The sequence below is a fragment of the Bombina bombina genome, chromosome 1, assembly GCF_027579735.1.
Source record: "Bombina bombina isolate aBomBom1 chromosome 1, aBomBom1.pri, whole genome shotgun sequence".
NCBI lineage: Eukaryota > Metazoa > Chordata > Amphibia > Anura > Bombinatoridae > Bombina > Bombina bombina.
The window spans coordinates 1254954652-1254975398 of record NC_069499.1 but is presented as its reverse complement, the minus strand read 5'-3'; the positions used below and the strand labels follow the sequence as shown (position 1 = coordinate 1254975398).

The 20747-nt window shown below is 37.9% G+C and overlaps 1 protein-coding gene across 1 annotated transcript in view; it reads right to left on the bottom strand.

The window, feature by feature from the left end:
* ATP2C2 (ATPase secretory pathway Ca2+ transporting 2) overlaps nt 1-20747 on the bottom strand; it is a 337340-nt gene that overhangs the window by 143234 nt on the left and 173359 nt on the right. The window contains exon 3 of the mRNA XM_053719160.1: nt 12747-12857. Within this exon, the coding sequence (XP_053575135.1) occupies nt 12747-12857 (111 nt within the window). The remainder of the gene's footprint in view (nt 1-12746; nt 12858-20747) is intronic.

Genomic DNA, 20747 nt, shown 5'->3' with positions numbered 1-20747 from the left:
CACAGAGGTGCATGCTACGGTCTCGGCTGTCAGTTTAGGCAGCCAAGAATGCAGCTAGAAGCAGAAGGCATTTGTCTTCATATGGTAAGGGAGCGCTGGTCATGGTCCCTTTACCATATGAAGCCAGATTGCTGATACAGACAATGACACAGACAATGTCAGTGTCTGTATCTGCTGCGGTGGTGCCATGTGTGGTGTAGAAAGTAAGGAGGCGGGTGGGCGGCTCACCAATGGGGGAGGAAGAGGAGGATTCCCTACGCTACAGAAAATATTTGAATGGGAGAGGGAGATAGGTGTACTACACTACGGCAAAAGAGATTACGAGACGGGAGAGCGGGGTCCTAAAGTATAATTGCTTGGAGGGGGGATGGTGAGAGGGGATTTCTACACAACAGAAAACATGTTTTGTATACATTTTTTTTAAATGTATATAAACTGGGTACTGGAAGAAAGCTGTCATTACCTAAGATAGTGGAGACCATTTGGGTGGGGAAAGGTTAGAGATCTGTTTTGGAGGGATCAGAGAGGTGGGAAGATAAAGGGGGATCCTACACTGCAAAAAATGTAAAACAATAATTAATTAATTAATTAAAACGAAAAAAAGTGCTAAAACTTTATACTGGCAGGCTGCCTGGTGGGGAGGGTAATACCTAAATTACAATACTATTACTCTTACAAGCTAATTTATTAACTGCTTCACTGGCTGGATTTTCAGAAGTGTGGTCCACAGCTGCAATTAGCATCCTTCTAATTACAAAAAACAATGGGAAAGCTATGCATGTCTGCTATTTCTGATTTCAGAGAAGCTTTTACAACCATTAGTATTATGACTGCACAAGTGGTATGTAAATCATTTCAGTGAGAAACCCAAAGTTTGTGAAAAAGTTAACAATTTTTTTTTATGATGGCATTTTGCTGCAAAATGCTGGCATGAAATATACCAGTTGTCTACTAAAAAAATAAATAGTTTTGATAGGTAAATCTAAAAAACCAAGGCTCTATTTATGTTTAAATGTCGAGATAGCAAAAATGTTAAAATTGTCCTTTTTTTTCTCTGAAATTCCTTTTAGGGAAGGGGTTAATTTGGACATCCTGTCACTTTAATATCATACAAATTGAATACACTGCTCCTTTTTTTGTGATAAGCCAACTAGCAGGTCCCAAGTTTAGCTTTCAGAATGCATTCCATCAGTGTCTAAAATCATTTATGATAGTTTACAAAACGTCATACAGTATGCGGGAAGCACTAGAATGACAATCACTGTAAGCCACAAGGACTTCACAAGAAGTAGGCAGTGAAAACACAAGTATGTAGGACTAAAAGAGTGGGGTTGATCGGAACAGCCAATAGAATGCAAGCTCAATCTGATTGGCTGATTGGATCAGCCAATCGGATTGAACTTGATTCTGATTGGCTGATTCCATCAGCCAATCAGAATATTCCTACCTTAATTCCGATTGGCTGATAGAATCCTATCAGCCAATCGGAATTCGAGGGACGCCATCTTGGATGACGTCCCTTAAAGGAACCGTCATTCGTCGTTCAGTCGTCGGGCCGGATGGATGTTCCGCGCTGGAGGTCTTCAGGATCCTGCCGCTTCGCTCCGGATGGAAGACCATAGAAGATGCCGCATGGATGAAGACTTCAATCGGATGGAAGATCCTCTTCTGCCCCGCTTGGATGAAGACTTTGACCGGATCATGGACCTCTTCAGCCCCCCGCTTGGGCTTGGATCAGGACATCGGAGGAGCTCTTCAGGACGGATCGGTGAACCTGGATGGTGAAGACAAGGTAGGAAGATCTTCAGGGGCTTAGTGTTAGGTTTATTTAAGGGGGGTTTGGGTTAGATTAGGGGTATGTGGGTGGTGGGTTGTAATGTTGGGGGGGGTATTGTATGTGTTTTTTTTACAGGCAAAAGAGCTGAAATTCTTGGGGCATGCCCCGCAAAGGGCCCTGTTCAGGGCTGGTAAGGTAAAAGAGCTTTTAACTTTTTTAATTTAGAATAGGGTAGGGCATTTTTTATTTTGGGGGGCTTTGTTATTTTATTAGGGGGCTTAGAGTAGGTGTAATTAGTTTAAAATTGTTGTAATAATTTTCTTATGTTTGTAAATATTTTTTTATTTTTTGTAACTTAGTTCTTTTTTATTTTTTGTACTTAGTTAGTTTATGTAATTGTAGTTATTTGTAGCAATTGTATTTAATTAATTTATTGATAGGGTAGTGTTAGGTTTAATTATAACTTAGGTTAGGATTTATTTTACAGGTAATTTTGTTATTATTTTAACTTGGTAACTATTAAATAGTTCTTAACTATTTAATAGCTATTGTACCTGGTTAAAATAATTACAAAGTTGCCTGTAAAATAAATATTAATCCTAAAATAGCTATAATATAATTATAATTTATATTGTAGCTATATTAGGATTTATTTTACAGGTAAGTATTTAGCTTTAAATAGGAATAATTTATTTAATAAGAGTTAATTAATTTTGTTAGATTTAAATTATATTTAAGTTAGGGGGGTGTTAGTGTTAGGGTTAGACTTAGCTTTAGGGGTTAATCCATTTATTATAGTAGCGATGAGCTCCAGTCGTCAGATTAGGGGTTAATAATTGAAGTTAGGTGTCGGCGATGTTAGGGAGGGCAGATTAGGGGTTAATACTATTTATGATAGGGTTAGTGAGGCGGATTAGGGGTTAATAACTTTATTATAGTAGCGCTCAGGTCCGCTCGGCAGATTAGGGGTTAATAAGTGTAGGCAGGTGTCGGCGACGTTGAGGGGGGCAGATTAGGGGTTAATAAATATAATCTAGGGGTCGGCGGTGTTAGGGGCAGCAGATTAGGGGTACATAGGGATAACGTAGGTTGCGGCGGTTTACGGAGCGGCAGATTAGGGGTTAAAAAAAATATGCAGGGGTCAGCGATAGCGGGAGCGGCAGATTAGGGGTTAATAAGTGTAAGGATAGGGGTGTTTAGACTCGGGGTACATGTTAGAGTGTTAGGTGCAGACGTAGGAAGTGTTTCCCCATAGGAAACAATGGGGCTGCGTTAGGAGCTGAACGCTGCTTTTTTGAAGGTGTTAGGTTTTTTTTCAGCTCAAACAGCCCCATTGTTTCCTATGGGGATATCGTGCACGAGCACGTTTTTGAGGCTGGCCGCGTCCGTAAGCAACTCTGGTATCGAGAGTTGCATTTGCGGTAAAAATGCTCTACGCTCCTTTTTTGGAGCCTAACGCAGCATTTGTTTGAACTCTCGATACCAGAGTTAAATTTATGGTGCGGCCAGAAAAAAGCCCGCGGAGCGTTAACAGCCCTTCTACCGCCAAACTCCAAATCTAGGCCTAAGTCTAGTGCAGTGATAAATGTCATTAAATCTATCTTGGCAAGACATGGCATATGTGATGAGTTAATATCAGATAATGGTCCTCAGTACTCCTCAATAGAATTTCAAACTTTGCAAAAGAATGGGGTTTCAAACACACATTGTCCAGTCCACATTACCCACAATCAAATGGCTTAGCTGAAAAATACTTATAAATTGCAAAAAACATTTTGGAAAAAGCAGCCCAAACTAATCAAAATCCATACCACATATCCATGTGTATATCCATGTGTATTCTAAACTACCGTAACACCCCAATAGATGGAATTGCATCACCTTCACAATTACTAATGAGTAGACATTTGAAATCAGTTTTGCCTTCTACACTTACACAACCAACTTGCCTCTAAAGTACAGAATCCTGCAATGGTTAAACAGCGAGTGGAATCATTAAAAGACAGGCAGAAACAGTACTATGATCGTGGGTCTAAATTTCTAAAACCTTGTGGGCTTGGCGATAGGGTAAGGATGCAAAATTTAGAAGGAAGATGGAATCCTGCAGTGGTAACCAAAGTAACAAGTGCACTACGCTCATACATTGTCTGCACCGAGAATGGCAAAGATTACCGGAGCAACAGAGTACATCTGCATCATAACAGAAGTACAAATACAGGAGTTACAAATATTCCAGATGCAGTGCTTTATGTACCACCAAGGATCTCACATAGTGATATAAATGTGGACATACAGGAGGGACAATTACTGAGGAATTCTCTGATCACAGCTCCAATGTGATTCTTCCTAGCACGACAGAAACAGCACAAGTTGAGCCACCCAGTAGATTCTCAAGATATGGACGGAGAATCAAGCCAAAGTATTGGGAAGATTATGACACTACATAACTGTGTGCTTTGTTTGTTTTTTTTGTTTTGTTTTTTTAATGTATATTTCTTTATATCTAATATATATATTGTTTTATTTTGATTTTTTTTTAAGAAGGGAGATGTAATGAATATATCATAATGGTTTCTTCTAGGGTTGCACCGATACCATTTCTCCAACATTGGTGTGTCCGGTCCACGGCGTCATCCTTACTTGTGGGATATTCTCTTCCCCAACAGGAAATGGCAAAGAGTCCCAGCAAAGCTGGTCACATGATCCCTCCTAGGCTCCGCCCACCCCAGTCATTCTCTTTGCCGTTGCACAGGCAACATCTCCACGGAGATGGTTAAGAGTTTTTTGGTGTTTAAATGTAGTTTTTATTCTTCTATCAAGTGTTTGTTATTTTAAAATAGTGCTGGTATGTACTATTTACTCTGAAACAGAAAAGGAGGAAGATTTCTGTTTGTAAGAGGAAGATGATTTTAGCAGACAGTAACTAAAATCGATTGCTGTTTCCACATAGGACTGTTGAGATGAAGTAACTTCAGTTGGGGGAAACAGTTAGCAGACTCTTCTGCTTAAGGTATGACTAGCCATATTTCTAACAAGACTGTGTAATGCTGGAAGGCTGTCATTTCCCCTCATGGGGACCGGTAAGCCATTTTCTTAGTCAAAAACAAACAGAATAAAGGGCTTATTATGGGCTAAAAAACTGGTAGACATTTTTATGGGCTAAATCGATTGCTTTATTTGTGCATATTATTCAAATTTAGGCTAACAATTGACATTTATAATCTTGGGGAACGTTTATAAAACGGCAGGCACTGTATTGGACACCTTTTTCAGTCAGGGGGCCTTTCTAGTCATAGACTGAGCCTCATTTTCGCGCCATTAATGCGCAGTTGTTTTTTGAGAGCAGGGCATGCAGATGCATGTGTGAGGATCTAAGAATCTCTGAAAAAGCTTTTAGAAGGCGTCATTTGGTATCGTATTCCCCTCAGGGCTTGGTTGGGTCTTAGCAAAGACTGTATCTGGGACTGTATAGGGGTTAAATTGAAAAACGGCTCCGGTTCCGTTATTTTAAGGGTTAAAGCTCTGAAATTTGGTATGCAATACTTTTAAGGCTTTAAGACACTGTGGTGAAAATTTGGTGATTTTTGAACAATTCCTTCATACTTTTTCACATATTCAGTAATAAAGTGTTTTCTGTTTGAAATTTAAAGTGACAGTAACGGTTTTATTTTAAAACGTTTTTTGTGCATTATTGACAAGTTTAAGCCTGTTTAACATGTCTGTACCTTCAGATAAGCTATGTTCTATATGTATGAAAGCAAATGTGTCTCCCCATTTAAATTTATGTGATAATTGTGCCATAGCGTCCAAACAAATTAAGGACAGTACTGCCACAAATAATGATATTGCCCAAGATGATTCCTCAAATGAGGGGAGTAAACATGATACTACATCATCTCCTACTGTGTCTACACCAGTTTTGCCCATGCAGGAGGCCCCTAGTACATCTAGTGCGCCAATACTTATTACCATGCAACAATTAACGGCTGTAATGAATAACTCCATAGCAAATCTTTTATCCAAAATGCCTACTTATCAGAGAAAGCGCGATTGCTCTGTTTTAAACACTGAAGAGCAAGAGGATGCTGATGATAATTGTTCTGTCATACCCTCACACCAATCTGAAGGGGCCATGAGGGAGGTTTTGTCTGAGGGAGAAATTTCAGATTCAGGAAAAATTTCTCATCAAGCTGAACCTGATGTTGTGACATTTAAATTTAAATTAGAACATCTCCGCGCACTGCTTAAGGAGGTGTTATCTACTCTGTATGATTGTGACAATTTGGTCATTCAAGAGAAATTATGCAAGATGGACAGGTTCCTAGAGGTTCCGGTGCCCCCCGACGCTTTTCCTATACCCAAGCGGGTGGCGGACATAGTAAATAAAGAGTGGGAAAAGCCCGGCATACCTTTTGTTCCTCCCCCTATATTTAAGAAATTATTTCCTATGGTCGACCCCAGAAAGGACTTATGGCAGACAGTCCCCAAGGTCGAGGGGGCAGTTTCTACTCTAAACAAACGCACTACTATTCCTATCGAAGATAGTTGTGCTTTCAAAGATCCTATGGATAAAAAATTGGAAGGTTTGCTTAAAAAGATTTTTGTACAGCAAGGCTACCTTCTACAACCAATTTCATGCATTGTTCCTGTCACTACGGCAGCGTGGTTCTGGTTCGAGGAACTAGAAAAGTCGCTCAGTAGAGAAACTCCATATGAGGAGGTTATGGACAGAGTTCACGCACTTAAATTGGCTAACTCTTTTATTTTAGATGCCGCTTTGCAATTAGCAAAATTAGCGGCGAAAAATTCAGGGTTTGCTATTGTGGCGTGCAGAGCGCTTTGGCTAAAGTCTTGGTCAGCGGATGTGTCATCCAAGACAAAATTACTTAACATTCCTTTCAAAGGTAAAACTTTATTTGGACCTGATTTGAAAGAGATTATTTCAGACATCACTGGGGGAAAGGGCCACGCCCTTCCACAGGATAGGTCTTTTAAGGCTAAAAATAAGCCTAATTTTCGTCCCTTTCGCAGAAATGGACCAGTCTCTAATTCTGCATCCTCTAAGCAAGAGGGTAATGCCTCACAACCCAAACCAGCCTGGAAACCAATGCAAGGCTGGAACAAGGGTAAGCAGGCCAAGAAGCCTGCCACTGCTAACAAGACAGCATGAAGGAGTAGCCCCCGATCCGGGACCGGATCTGGTGGGGGGCAGACTCTCTCTCTTTGCTCAGGCTTGGGCAAGAGATGTTCAGGATCCTTGGGCGCTAGAAATAGTTTCTCAAGGTTATCTCCTGGAATTCATGGAACTACCCCCAAGGGGAAGGTTCCACAAGTCTCACTTATCCTCAAACCAAATAAAGAGACAGGCATTCTTACATTGTGTAGAAGACCTGTTAAAGATGGGAGTGATACACCCAGTTCCAATAAAGGAACAAGGAATGGGATTTTATTCCAATCTGTTCGTAGTTCCCAAAAAAGAGGGAATGTTCAGACCAATTTTGGATTTGAAGATCCTAAACAAATTTCTCAGGGTACCATCGTTCAAAATGGAAACTATTCGAACGATTCTACCCACCATCCAGGAAAGTCAATTTATGACTACCGTGGATCTAAAGGATGCGTACCTACATATCCCTATCCACAAGGAACATCATCAGTTCCTAAGGTTCGCTTTTCTGGACAAACATTACCAGTTTGTGGCTCTTCCATTCGGATTAGCCACTGCTCCAAGGATTTTCACAAAGGTGCTAGGGTCCCTTCTAGCGGTTTTAAGACCAAGGGGCATTGCAGTAGTACCTTACTTGGACGACATTCTAATACAAGCGTCGTCCCTGTCAAAGGCAAAGGCTCATACGGACATCGTTTTAGCCTTTCTCACATCTCACGGATGGAAGGTGAACAAAGAAAAGAGTTCTCTGTCCCCGTCAACAAGAGTTCCCTTCTTGGGAACAATAATAGATTCCTTAGAAATGAGGATTTTTCTGACAGAGGTCAGAAAATCAAAACTTCTAAGCTCTTGTCAAGTGCTTCATTCTGTTCCTCGTCCTTCCATAGCGCAGTGCATGGAAGTAATAGGATTGATGGTTGCAACAATGGACATAGTTCCTTTTGCACGAATTCATCTAAGACTATTACAACTGTGCATGCTCAAACAGTGGAATGGGGATTATACAGACTTGTCTCCAATGATTCAAGTAGATCAAAAGACCAGAGATTCACTCCGTTGGTGGCTGACCCTGGACCATCTGTCCCAGGGAATGAGCTTCCGCAGGCCAGAGTGGGTCATTGTCACGACCGACGCCAGTCTAGTGGGCTGGGGTGCGGTCTGGGAATCCCTGAAAGCTCAGGGTCTATGGTCTCGGGAAGAGTCTCTTCTCCCGATAAACATTCTGGAACTGAGAGCGATATTCAATGCTCTCAGAGCTTGGCCTCAACTAGCAAAGGCCAAATTCATAAGGTTCCAATCAGACAACATGACGACTGTTGCGTATATCAATCATCAAGGGGGAACAAAGAGTTCCCTGGCGATGAAAGAAGTGACCAAAATAATTCAATGGGCGGAGGATCACTCCTGCCACTTGTCTGCGATCCACATCCCAGGAGTGGAAAATTGGGAAGCGGATTTTCTGAGTCGTCAGACATTTCATCCGGGGGAGTGGGAACTCCATCCGGAAATCTTTGCCCAAATAACTCAATTATGGGGCATTCCAGACATGGATCTGATGGCGTCTCGTCAGAACTTCAAGGTTCCTTGCTACGGGTCCAGATCCAGGGATCCCAAGGCGACTCTAGTAGATGCACTAGTAGCTCCTTGGACTTTCAACCTAGCTTACGTATTCCCACCGTTTTCTCTCATTCCCAGGCTGGTAGCCAGGATCAATCAGGAGAGGGCCTCGGTGATCTTGATAGCTCCTGCGTGGCCACGCAGGACTTGGTATGCAGACCTGGTGAATATGTCATCGGCTCCACCATGGAAGCTACCTTTGAGACAGGACCTTCTTGTTCAAGGTCCATTCGAACACCCAAATCTGGTATCCCTCCAACTGAAGGCTTGGAGATTGAACGCTTGATTCTATCAAAGCGTGGGTTTTCAGATTAGGTGATAGATACTCTGGTTCAGGCCAGAAAACCTGTAACTAGAAAAATTTACCATAAAATATGGAAAAAATATATCTGTTGGTGTGAATCCAAAGGATTCCCATGGAATAAGATAAAAATTCCTAAGATTCTCTCCTTTCTTCAAGAAGGTTTGGAGAAAGGATTATCTGCAAGTTCTCTAAAGGGACAGATCTCTGCTTTATCTGTCTTACTACACAAAAGACTGGCAGCTGTGCCAGATGTTCAAGCATTTGTTCAGGCTCTGGTTAGGATCAAGCCTGTTTACAGACCTTTGACTCCTCCCTGGAGTCTAAATTTAGTTCTTTCAGTTCTTCAAGGGGTTCCGTTTGAACCCTTACATTCCATAGATATTAAGTTACTATCTTGGAAAGTTTTGTTTTTGGTTGCAATTTCTTCTGCTAGAAGAGTTTCAGAATTATCTGCTCTGCAGTGTTCTCCTCCTTATCTGGTGTTCCATGCAGATAAGGTGGTTTTGCGTACTAAGCCTGGTTTTCTTCCTAAAGTTGTTTCTAACAAAAATATTAACCAGGAGATAGTTGTACCTTCTTTGTGTCCGAATCCAGTTTCAAAGAAGGAACGTTTGTTACACAATTTGGACGTTGTCCGTGCTCTAAAGTTCTATTTAGAGGCTACTAAAGATTTCAGACAAACATCTTCCTTGTTTGTTGTTTATTCTGGTAAAAGGAGAGGTCAAAAGGCGACTTCTACCTCTCTTTCCTTTTGGCTTAAAAGCATCATCCGATTGGCTTATGAGACTGCCGGACGGCAGCCTCCTGAAAGAATCACAGCTCACTCCACTAGGGCTGTGGCTTCCACATGGGCCTTCAAGAACGAGGCTTCTGTTGACCAGATATGTAAGGCAGCGACTTGGTCTTCACTGCACACTTTTGCCAAATTTTACAAATTTGATACTTTTGCTTCTTCGGAGGCTATTTTTGGGAGAAAGGTTTTGCAAGCTGTGGTTCCTTCCGTTTAGGTGACCTGATTTGCTCCCTCCCTTCATCCGTGTCCTAAAGCTTTGGTATTGGTTCCCACAAGTAAGGATGACGCCGTGGACCGGACACACCAATGTTGGAGAAAACAGAATTTATGCTTACCTGATAAATTACTTTCTCCAACGGTGTGTCCGGTCCACGGCCCGCCCTGGTTTTTTAATCAGGTCTGATGAATTATTTTCTCTAACTACAGTCACCACGGTATCATATGGTTTCTCCTATATATATTTCCTCCTGTCCGTCGGTCGAATGACTGGGGTGGGCGGAGCCTAGGAGGGATCATGTGACCAGCTTTGCTGGGACTCTTTGCCATTTCCTGTTGGGGAAGAGAATATCCCACAAGTAAGGATGACGCCGTGGACCGGACACACCGTTGGAGAAAGTAATTTATCAGGTAAGCATAAATTCTGTTTTTTTTAAGACCGAGTACAAGTACCGATACTTGTTTTCAAATACTCGCCGATACCAATTACCGATACTTTTTTTTATGTCATGTGACAGTTTACCAAGCACAATACAGACTAATTATTTAAGATTCCTTCTTTATAATTATGAAGGACTGTAGCTCAAGACATTATGAAATAATAAAACAGGTTTTATTTGTCACAAAGTTCACAGAACATGTTTAGAAATAAAAATATTGCAATAAAATATATTAACAACAATAAATAACAAATATAAAATTGCAACCAACCAAAAGTGCCATACAGTAAAAAATAGAACAGAATACTGTTTAATCATGGCGAACAACACTACGGGCTAGATTACATTTTGAATGGTAAGCTTTACCAATGCTCTCATTACACGTCCTACTCCATTAAAGGCTATGGAGTTGGAAATGTGAAGAGAGCATTGGTAAAGCTTACCAATCAAATGTAATCTAAATCTAGTCCTATAATTGCAGGATGAGTGTTCATTGGGATTAACTTAATTTTTCCTATGAGTACTCTTCCTGCAATTATATAAGCTAAGATGTTCCTCAGAGTACAGTATGTTTTGAACATAATTGTGCAAGATGAGAACTAGCAGTATAAAAGGCAATCTAGCAATTAGAATAATTTTTCAAAAGTTAGTGGCAAGTTCTTTTTAAGGAACAGAACAGAAGCATCTCTGCATGTTCAGCTATAAATCTGTTTTTGCTATCAGTAAGGAGGTTCAACTTCCCACTCTACTGCATGGGGCAGAAAGATATTTTTGGAGCCAGAGCTGGAAATCTCAGTTTATTAATTGCCCAGTACTTCAGGGGTTTGTCTAAATGATGTAAAGTAATCTGTCCTACAATAATACAAATAAGAGCAATTTGTATTGGCAGAACAGTAGTAAGCAATTTTTAGTTTAGTCTCCACTCCAGCTTTAAATGAAATGGAAACGTGCAGTTTGAAAAAAAACACCACAAGATAGCATATGGGTAGTAAGTGGAGGTATCGGTTTAAGTATCGGTGCATTTGCACGAGTACAAGTACTCATGCAAGTACTTGGTATCGGTACCGATACCGATACTAGTATCGGTATCGGTGCAACCCTAGTTTCTTCCAGTTGTTGCTGTTTATATTTGTTGCAGTTCATATATTCTAACACTAGGGACAAGTATTAGGTATAACAGTGAAACGGGTGTGTTATCTTCTGTTGATAAAAAGTTCTTGGAGTTGAACAATGGTACTTTCATGAGTTCTGTGCATTCTATAACAGGAGATCTGTACACAGAGTACCCTATTTATCCGGTCAAGGAGCGACACAGCTTTTTGTGCTGCTCCCCATAACAGCATGCATTAATACACAGATTACTACATATTTGCACATTGTGGGGCAGATTACAAGTGGCGTGATATATTTAGCACTTTAGCTCACAAGCAAACACTAGCAGAAGTAAACTTTTAACATACACGGGTTAGCACGCGTATTACAAGCTGAAAGTGAAATGTTACCCCTTGAATAAAAGCAGCCGTGTGCTTACTTGAGGACTTTAGATATTGCGACCATGCTAACTTCTTCTCCCCATAGACATATATATATATATATATATATATATATATATATACACACACACACATTTAGACATGTACATGTATGTATGTATATATATACATTATAGCCCTTTCCATTCAAATACATTGTCATCTACTATATACTTATACTTATATTTATATGACTCATTTTTATTAGATAGTGTATTTATGAGTGTAACACTTTATTTAATATATTTATCTTGTGTTTAGTGCAACTTTTTATTTAGCTCTAACCTTTTATGCAAGGTCTTCAGTTGCGCTAATCTGACAAGCGCAAATTTTGTTTTGCACTCATGTGGTCGTGTTTACTTGAAATAAGCATGCTAATGTTAACGTGCCACTTGTAATCTAGCCCTGTGACAGCAACGCCCAGCAGTCTTCTTACCCCCCCCCCAACAAAGGCCATGAACAAAATGTCACACAGCACGCAGAGAAAAACAGCAACAACAGAATTCAACCCACCATTAAAATATTGAAGTGAAGGACTGAAAAATTGGAAGCTGATGTGAGTATGGAGCTGCAGGGCCAGGGGTCAGAGGTCTAATCTGATATTAGTATGTGGCTGATAAAAGAGCCGAAGAGGTAGGCATTTGATTTGATGTCTGTATATGGCTGAGGGGGCCTGGTTTATAGATGATCATTATTCATTTATATGTATTATTTTTTGAGTATCAGGGTAAACTGATCCTAAAAGTTTCCAGATATGTTTATGACTTACTAGTCTATAAAGTTATAAACTGCATCCTTGAGAGTCTTTTTCCGCCCTAAGAATCTTTATACAAATAAACTATTAGTAAAGTAGTATCTCAAGCTAGCTCAGTGTGTCAATGAACAGATAACAATACTTACATGTAAATATTTAAGAAGCTCATCCTCTCCCAGTCTGCTGGCCTCCTTGGCGGCTAAAGGGGTGACATCCTCTTCATGTTCCACAGATTTTAGTTCGCATTGTTCCTCTGCCTATTTAATTAAAAAAATAATAAAATATTGTAATGGATTTTAACTTTTCTTCACAAAGGTCAACAGAGCATTTGACTTCATAAGCCATTCACTATGAATAAATAGCTTATTAGCTAGTGTGACCATATTGCCGCTTTAAAAAGGGACACATATGAAAAATACATATGTCAGGTCTGTTTTCAGGGCTGTTTAAAGAAATGTTTTGTATAAGAACCCTGACATATGTATTTTTCATATGTGTCCCTTTTTAAAGCGGCAATATGTTCACCCTATTATTAGCACATACAGATATCAGGCATCACTTGTATATATATATATATATGGCTTGAAACTGAAAGTAAAATGTTAAGAGTATGAGCAAAATACACTAATATCTGGAGGTCGTATAACTCCCTTTCCCCACAGACTTCTATGGGGTGTGCTACAAAACCTTCTACAGGCTTTCACTAGTGTGCTAACCAAAAGGTGCACTAAAGCCAAAAGATATGTTTAGAATACTTTAAATACCTTTGTTCTTCACTAAGAGTAAAATTATATATATATATATATATATATTTATATTTATGCGTATATATTTAAAATATATATCTATATGATTACATATATATATATATATATATATATATATATATATATATATATATACATATACATACACACACATAAATATTTATTTAAACACATATATACACATACAGATATATATATATATATATATATATATATATATATATATATATATATATATATATATATATATATATATATATAAATATGGCCTAGGTAGGTTCATATGTTAATTTCTAAGCCCTTGAAGGCTGCCTCTTATCTGAATGCATTTGACATATTGTCAGAGCTAGTGGGCGTTAGTTCATGTGTGCCATATAGCTAACACTGTGCTCACACCCGTGGAGTTACTTATGAGAGGGCACTGATTGGCTAAAATGCAAGTCTGTCAAAAGAACTGAAATAAAGGTGCAGTCTGGAGAGGCTTAGATTCAAAATAATAACAGAGGTAAAACATATATATATATATATATATATATATATATATATATATATATATATATATATATATTAAAGGGGCAGTCAAGTCCAAAAAAAACTTCCATGATTTAAATAGGGCATGTCATTTTAAACAACTTCCCAATTTACTTTTATCATCATTTCACCAGAAATGCTTTCACCAGAAATGCTTGTACAATGTTAAATGCCGACAGTGTATGCTTTGACAATCATTATCCACCTAACGACAAGTTATCGACTAAATATAGACAACAAAATGGACACATCGAATTCAACAACTAAAGACACATGACAAATACTAAACAGATCGACTCATAACACACACTGGATAAATGATAACAAATATTCAATTGCTGAGACTTAAAAAAATAAGATGGTCTTGCCCATGTCAACAACATTGACTGTCATTAATAATGATTAAAGCACCATCAATTAAAGGGATTTAAAACCAAAACTTTTTCTTTCATGATTCAGATAAAGCATACAATTTAAAAAAAAACTTTCCAATTTACTTCTATTAACAAATTTGCTGTATTTTCTTGGTATTGTTTGAGAAGCAATTCACTACTAGGAGCTAGCTAAACACATCATGTGAGCTATTAAAAAGAGGGATTTATGTGCAGTCACTAATCAGCAGATAGCTCCCAGTAGTGCAATGCTGCATCTGAGTCTACCTAGGTATGCTTTTCATCAAATAATACCAAGAGAACGAAGCAACTTAGATAATGGTAACAATCATGTTGTTTAAAATGGCATATATCAGTATCCAATAAGCTACATAATCTATTTTTTACTTATACACTAAGGGTAAAATTTTAGTGTTTTGGTGCCACCTATAATAATACCACTTGTGGGTATTATATTTCTATCAATGTATTTTTTCTTGTATTAATTTGTTAACGGTGCCATTGTGGGGAAATGAAGACTGAATATTGTGGGTGTTATCCAGCGCATGTGTGTTTGATTTGATTTAAAACTCACTTTTTTTTTAAAATAAAATGAGAGTTTTAATGTAATCGAGAACAATATTAGCTAGCTTATTTTATAACCCTAAATTGCTGACCTACTGTACAAAATAAAGACAAATCAATGTATATTATTTATCTTTTTTATTTCCATGTGCTCATTAGGTTTATGATGGATTTACTCAAAAGAAAACCAAAAAAAATCTTTTCGGAACAATCATACTCTGCTCTGTTTTTTTATGCAGCTGTATATATTAAAAATAAAGCTTGAAAGCGAAAAAACAGAGCCCCTGCTGTTTCTTCTGCAAAAGGATACAGGCAGAGTGGATACACAGCGACTGCAGTGGGTCGCTTTAAAGGGACAGTCTACACAAAAATTGTTATTGTTTAAAAAAGATAGATAATGCCTTTAATATCCATTCCCCAGCTTTGCACAACCAACATTGATATATTAATATACTTTATAACATTTAAACCTCTAAATGTTGGCCTGTTTCAAAAACTCTATAGACAGCCTCTTAATCACATGCTTTTGTGTTTGCTTTTCACAACAGGAGACTGATTGTTCATGTGGGTCATATAGATAACATTGTTTTCATGCCCGGGAAGTTAATTAAGAGTTAGCACAACACAGTACTAACTGCAACTCAATGATACAAGGTAATCACAGAGGTAAAAATTATATTAATGTAACAGTGTTGGTTGTGCAAAACTGGGGAATGGGTAATAAATAAAGGGATTATCTATATTTTAAAACAATAACAATTCTATTGTAGACTGTCCCTTTAATTTTTTTTTTTAAGTAAAAATTCACTGAGGAAACAAAGAATAGGGAGAAAGTAGTGAAATTAACTGTTCTAAAAATTGTTACCAATTTATTTGTTAACTTTTATATCTCTTTAAGTCTCTGACACCCTTGTCCGCATAATCAGCAATCTATGTTGGAATTACTGTGCTGATCTAAATTAATCAGAAGCAGCAATCAACATATTTTCATCAATACAAAATGCAAACTTAAGTTGACGTCTATATATAGAATAAATTCAGTCCGAATTAATTTGCAAGGATAATTATCCCAATGCATCCATTTTTAATTTGCAAAGGCAAAAATAATTAAACAATTTAATATGTGATTGTCATTTCTATGTAGGTCACTGTTATAATTCAGAAGTTTCTGTATCATCACTTTATTATAGATGAGATGAAGTGTAAGCAAGCTGGTGAAGAAAATCAAGGAAACGGGTTTGAACTTATCATAGATATGAAAATAGATTGTGAAATTTAACACCTAACATAGAACACTTTCATTTCAAATCTCACTTTAAGGGCCACCATCAGGGGTGAATAGGGTGACTCCTGTCAGGGGCCCAGTGGGCCAGGGGTCCCCATGAGGCAAGCACAACTATTATTTAAAAAAATAAAAATATATATATATATATATTTTTACATTTTGACAGCCACCAGAGGGCGCTAAAGCAGAGTGCTATTGAGCTTGTGAAATGTCATTACAAGGAGTAAAGCATTAGTGTTTGAGAGGATTTTTGAGTGTGCACTAAACCACTATGCACAGTGTGAGACAGACTTGGCACTTCAGTGTGTACAGTGTGTGTCTGAGTCAGGACTTACTTAGTAATTTTTTTTATTTATTTGTGCAATTTCGGATTGTAATTTCAGTGGCGTAGTTGTATGATGGGGCCAGGGGTCCATAAAAACACATTTATTTAGCAATATGCTGCAGTGTATTTATGATTATTTGACAATGCTGTAGAAATTCTATATGTAAAACCATGCACAAATGTTTCCTCCTGATTTTTTTGTATTTATATATATATATATATATATATATATATTTTATTAGATTCCAGTCTACTGTCTCTTTATGCAAGGACTTTCCAGAAGCTAGGAGGCATTTTATATAAGATTTTTACATCTGCATAAAATGTTAGACTCTCAGGCTAAGATGCTCAGTGTTTGAAATGAGACAAATTAACTTAACACTGTTCAGTTTACACTACAGCTGACTTAATTTTGAAATACATACAAACACGCCTAAATCTTGCATTTAATGGTATGAGATTGAGTACCAAAGCTTATAGTTCCACGAAGACCATATAGAGTACAGCATTTTCAAAATCCATAAGTACAGCTGACAGATGGGAACATTTGTACACCAGATTTGAAGTGGTGCTCTTGGTTAGGGAAAATGGGGGAAAAAGCCCCCAAACATATGTCAACCTTTCAAAAGTACTTTTCTTCATCTACCCATTCTGACAGATCAATAATGTACAATTTTGAATTCACAGAAGTATTTTTGTTTGCACATTTACAAATATCATTCTTTAAAAAGTAATCTCTTAATTTCTGATATTTTTTTTATCATGCATGTCACACACTGTTGATTTAGGGGATGGCAATGTGCAGAAATGTTAACTCCTGTGAGTGTTTCTGTGGGTGTCTGTGTTTATGTCTTTGTGCTTTTGTTGGTGTCTCTATGAGTGTGTATGTATTTTTTTCTGTTGGTCTCTCTGTGAGGGTTTGTGTGTCTGTCTTTGTGCATTTTCTGTGGATGTCTCAGTGAGGGTGTGTGTGTAAATAAGTCTTTGTGTGTTTGGATTTCTTTGTGAGGGGGTGTGAATGTCTTTGTGTGTTTTCTGTATGTTTGGGAGTCTACACAATATAAAGTATGAAAGTCAGCACAATATAGAGTTTGGGAATCAGTACAATATAGAGTTTAGGAGTCTGCACAATATAGAGTTCGAGAGTCTACACAATATAAAGTTTGGGAGTCTGCACAATATAAAGTTTGGGAGTCTACACAATATAAAGTTTGGGAGTATACACAATATAAAGTTTGGGAGTCTGCACAATATAGAGTTTGGGACTCTACACAATATAAAGTATGGAAATCTGGACATTGTAAAGTTTGAGAGTCTACACAATATAAAGTATGGAAGTCTGCACAATATAGAGTTTGGGAGTCTGCATAATATAGAGTTTGGGAGTCAGTACAATGTAGAGTTTAGGAGTATGCACAATATAAAGTATGGAAGTCTGCACAATATAAAGTATGAAAGTCTACACAATATAAAGTATGGGAGTCTGCACAACTCACCTATATCAGGTCTCCTGCTAGGTCTCACATTGCACTAGAGCTCAGGAAGGGGGAGAAAAGTCTAGAGAGGAAAGCAGTAACTATTTACGTTGAGCTATAATGGAACAGTAACACCTAGAGGTAGAAATGAAAAGTGCAGGCACAAACCACCAGGATGATCACTTCCTCCTGGCGCTGCATGCGAGACACTCAGTGAGAGTGGTGGTGGAGACTGGAGAGCGCACCTCATAGAAGATGGCTCTTTAATTTTGCACCCCTAAGAATTATGCACCCAGGGCAACTGCCCCTGTGCCCCACGCTACGCCACTGGGAAAAAATACAGTATATTGTAAGTGTAAGGCTGGATTACAAGGATGCCTCATGCCTGGCTGGAATATAAATGAATTATGGTGCATTTGATTTTTTTTTTCTGGTATTTGTTTGGGCTTTATTTGCTATTTGTCTGTAGTCATGCTGCATATATTGCTTTACAGTATTAGTCCCTAGTAAGACTACATGGCATGCTTGCATATAGTAATATTATTATATTATATTACTATGCATGCATGCCAGTTAGTCTTACTAGGGACACATACTGTAAAGCAATATATGCAGCATGACTACAGACAAATAACAAATAATAAAGCCCAAACAAATACCAGAAATGTTGTTAATGTCACTATTGCCATTACAATACATTCAGAGTAACATTAGTAAAAAAATAAATAAAAAAATGGGGGGGGGGGATGACATAGTGAGATGCCGCACCGGGTGACACCAACCCTAGTGACAACACTGAGGTTATTGCTGCAAAAGGTGATTAACTAGCTATTAAATCCAAGTGTTCACTTACTTTTTCCATAGCACTGTGAATGTTTAATGCAATATATTTAATAAAAACATGAAAGATGATAACTGTTTGTGTGTTGTTAGCTTAAGCACATTGTGTTTGTCTATACATTTTTTCAGCTCTCCAGATGTGCTAAATTTTTTAGTGCTATTATGTGTTGCGCATGTGCACCACACATAATTCTTGTAATATGAGCAATGTTAATTCAGCCCATGCTATCCATTAAAAGTATAGGATGAGCTAAAAAAAAGTTAGCTGCGTTAAACATTTTCAGGTAATACTATTTTACTATTGACTTGTAATATTAGATTGTGCACTATTCTTAGTGCAGGGCTATAATATGGATAGGGCACCCTGTGCTATCATGAGCGCTCCCCTTGTAATCTAGGTCATAATTGAGAGATGCCCAAAAGTAATCAGCTCTTTAACCTGAAAAAAAAATACAAACAACCCCCCCAACAGTAAAACCCACCACCCACACAACCAACCCCCCAAATAAAATACTAACTAAAAAAACCTAAACTCCCTCATTGCCTTGAAAAAGGCATTTGGATGGGCATTGACCTTAAAAGGGCAGTTAGCTGTTTTGCAAGCCCAAAGTCCCTAACCTAAAAATAAAACCCACCCAATACACCCTTAAAAAAACCTAACACTAACCCCCTGAAAATCGTCTTACCGGGAGAAGTCTTCATCCAAGCCGGGCCGAAATCCTCAACGAAGCCGGGAGAAGTCTTCATCCAAGCCGGGCGAAGTGGTCCTCCAGACGGACAGAAGTCTTCATCCAGACGGCATCTTCTATCTTCATCCATCCGGCGCGGAGCGGGTCCATCTTCAAGACATCCGGCGCAGAGCATCCTCTTTCAACAGAGTCTTCTTACTAAATGACGGTTCCTTTAAGTGACGTCATCCAAGATGGCGTCCCTTAGATTCCGATTGGCTGATAGAATTCCATCAGCCAATCGGAATTAAGGTAGAAAAAATCCTATTGGATTGATTGGAACAGCCAATAGAAAGAGCTGATTACTTTGGGGTAATGCCCAGCAAAAGGCCCTTTTAAGGGCTATTGGTAGTTTAATTTAGGCTAGGGTTTTTTTTCATTTTGTGGGGGGCTTCTTTTATTTTGATAGGGCTATTAGATTAGGTTAATTAGTTTAAATATCTTGTAATTTGTTTATTATTTTCTGTAATTTAGTGTTTTTTTTTGTACTTTAGATAATTTAATTGATTTAATTGTTAATTTAGTTAATTTATTTAATTATAGTGTAGTGTTAGGTGTTAGTGTAACTTAGGTTAGGTTTTATTTTACAGGTACGTTTGTATTTATTTTAGCTAGGTAGTTATTAAATAGTTAATAACTATTTAATAACTATTCTACCTAGTTAAAATAAATACAAACTTGCCTGTAAAATAGAAATAAACCCTAAGATAGCTACAATGTAACTATTAGTTTTAAATAGGAATAATTTAGCTAATGATAGGAATTTTATTTAGACTTATTTAAATTATATTTAAGTTAGGGGGTGTTAGGGTTAGAACAATCAAACAGAAAGAAGTACACTGCGATCCTCCAAAGTAAGCATACATAATTTTAATATCCACATGTAGATTAAAACATCTTAGTAGGCAACAGAGAAGTTAAAATCAAATCAAAAAATAGGCAGAACATTTTCAGGAACTGGTCTGTCCTACATGTTTCGGTTAATCCCTTAATCATGAACATGACCTGTTACCCCTCCTTCCTGCCTCTTAAACCTGATGGTAATTTCCAATTGGTTCTTCAGTCTATTAAGATTAACCCCTAGTTGGTCAGCTACTTGTTACTTTTATGTTTGCTCTACCCCATTAATTTGTTTAAATAAAGGATTTTATTTGAGATACCTTTATATATAAGTAATGCTCATATTGCCACATATGCATATTTTCTCCGCTAGTTCTAAGCCTGTATGTATAATTGAAAA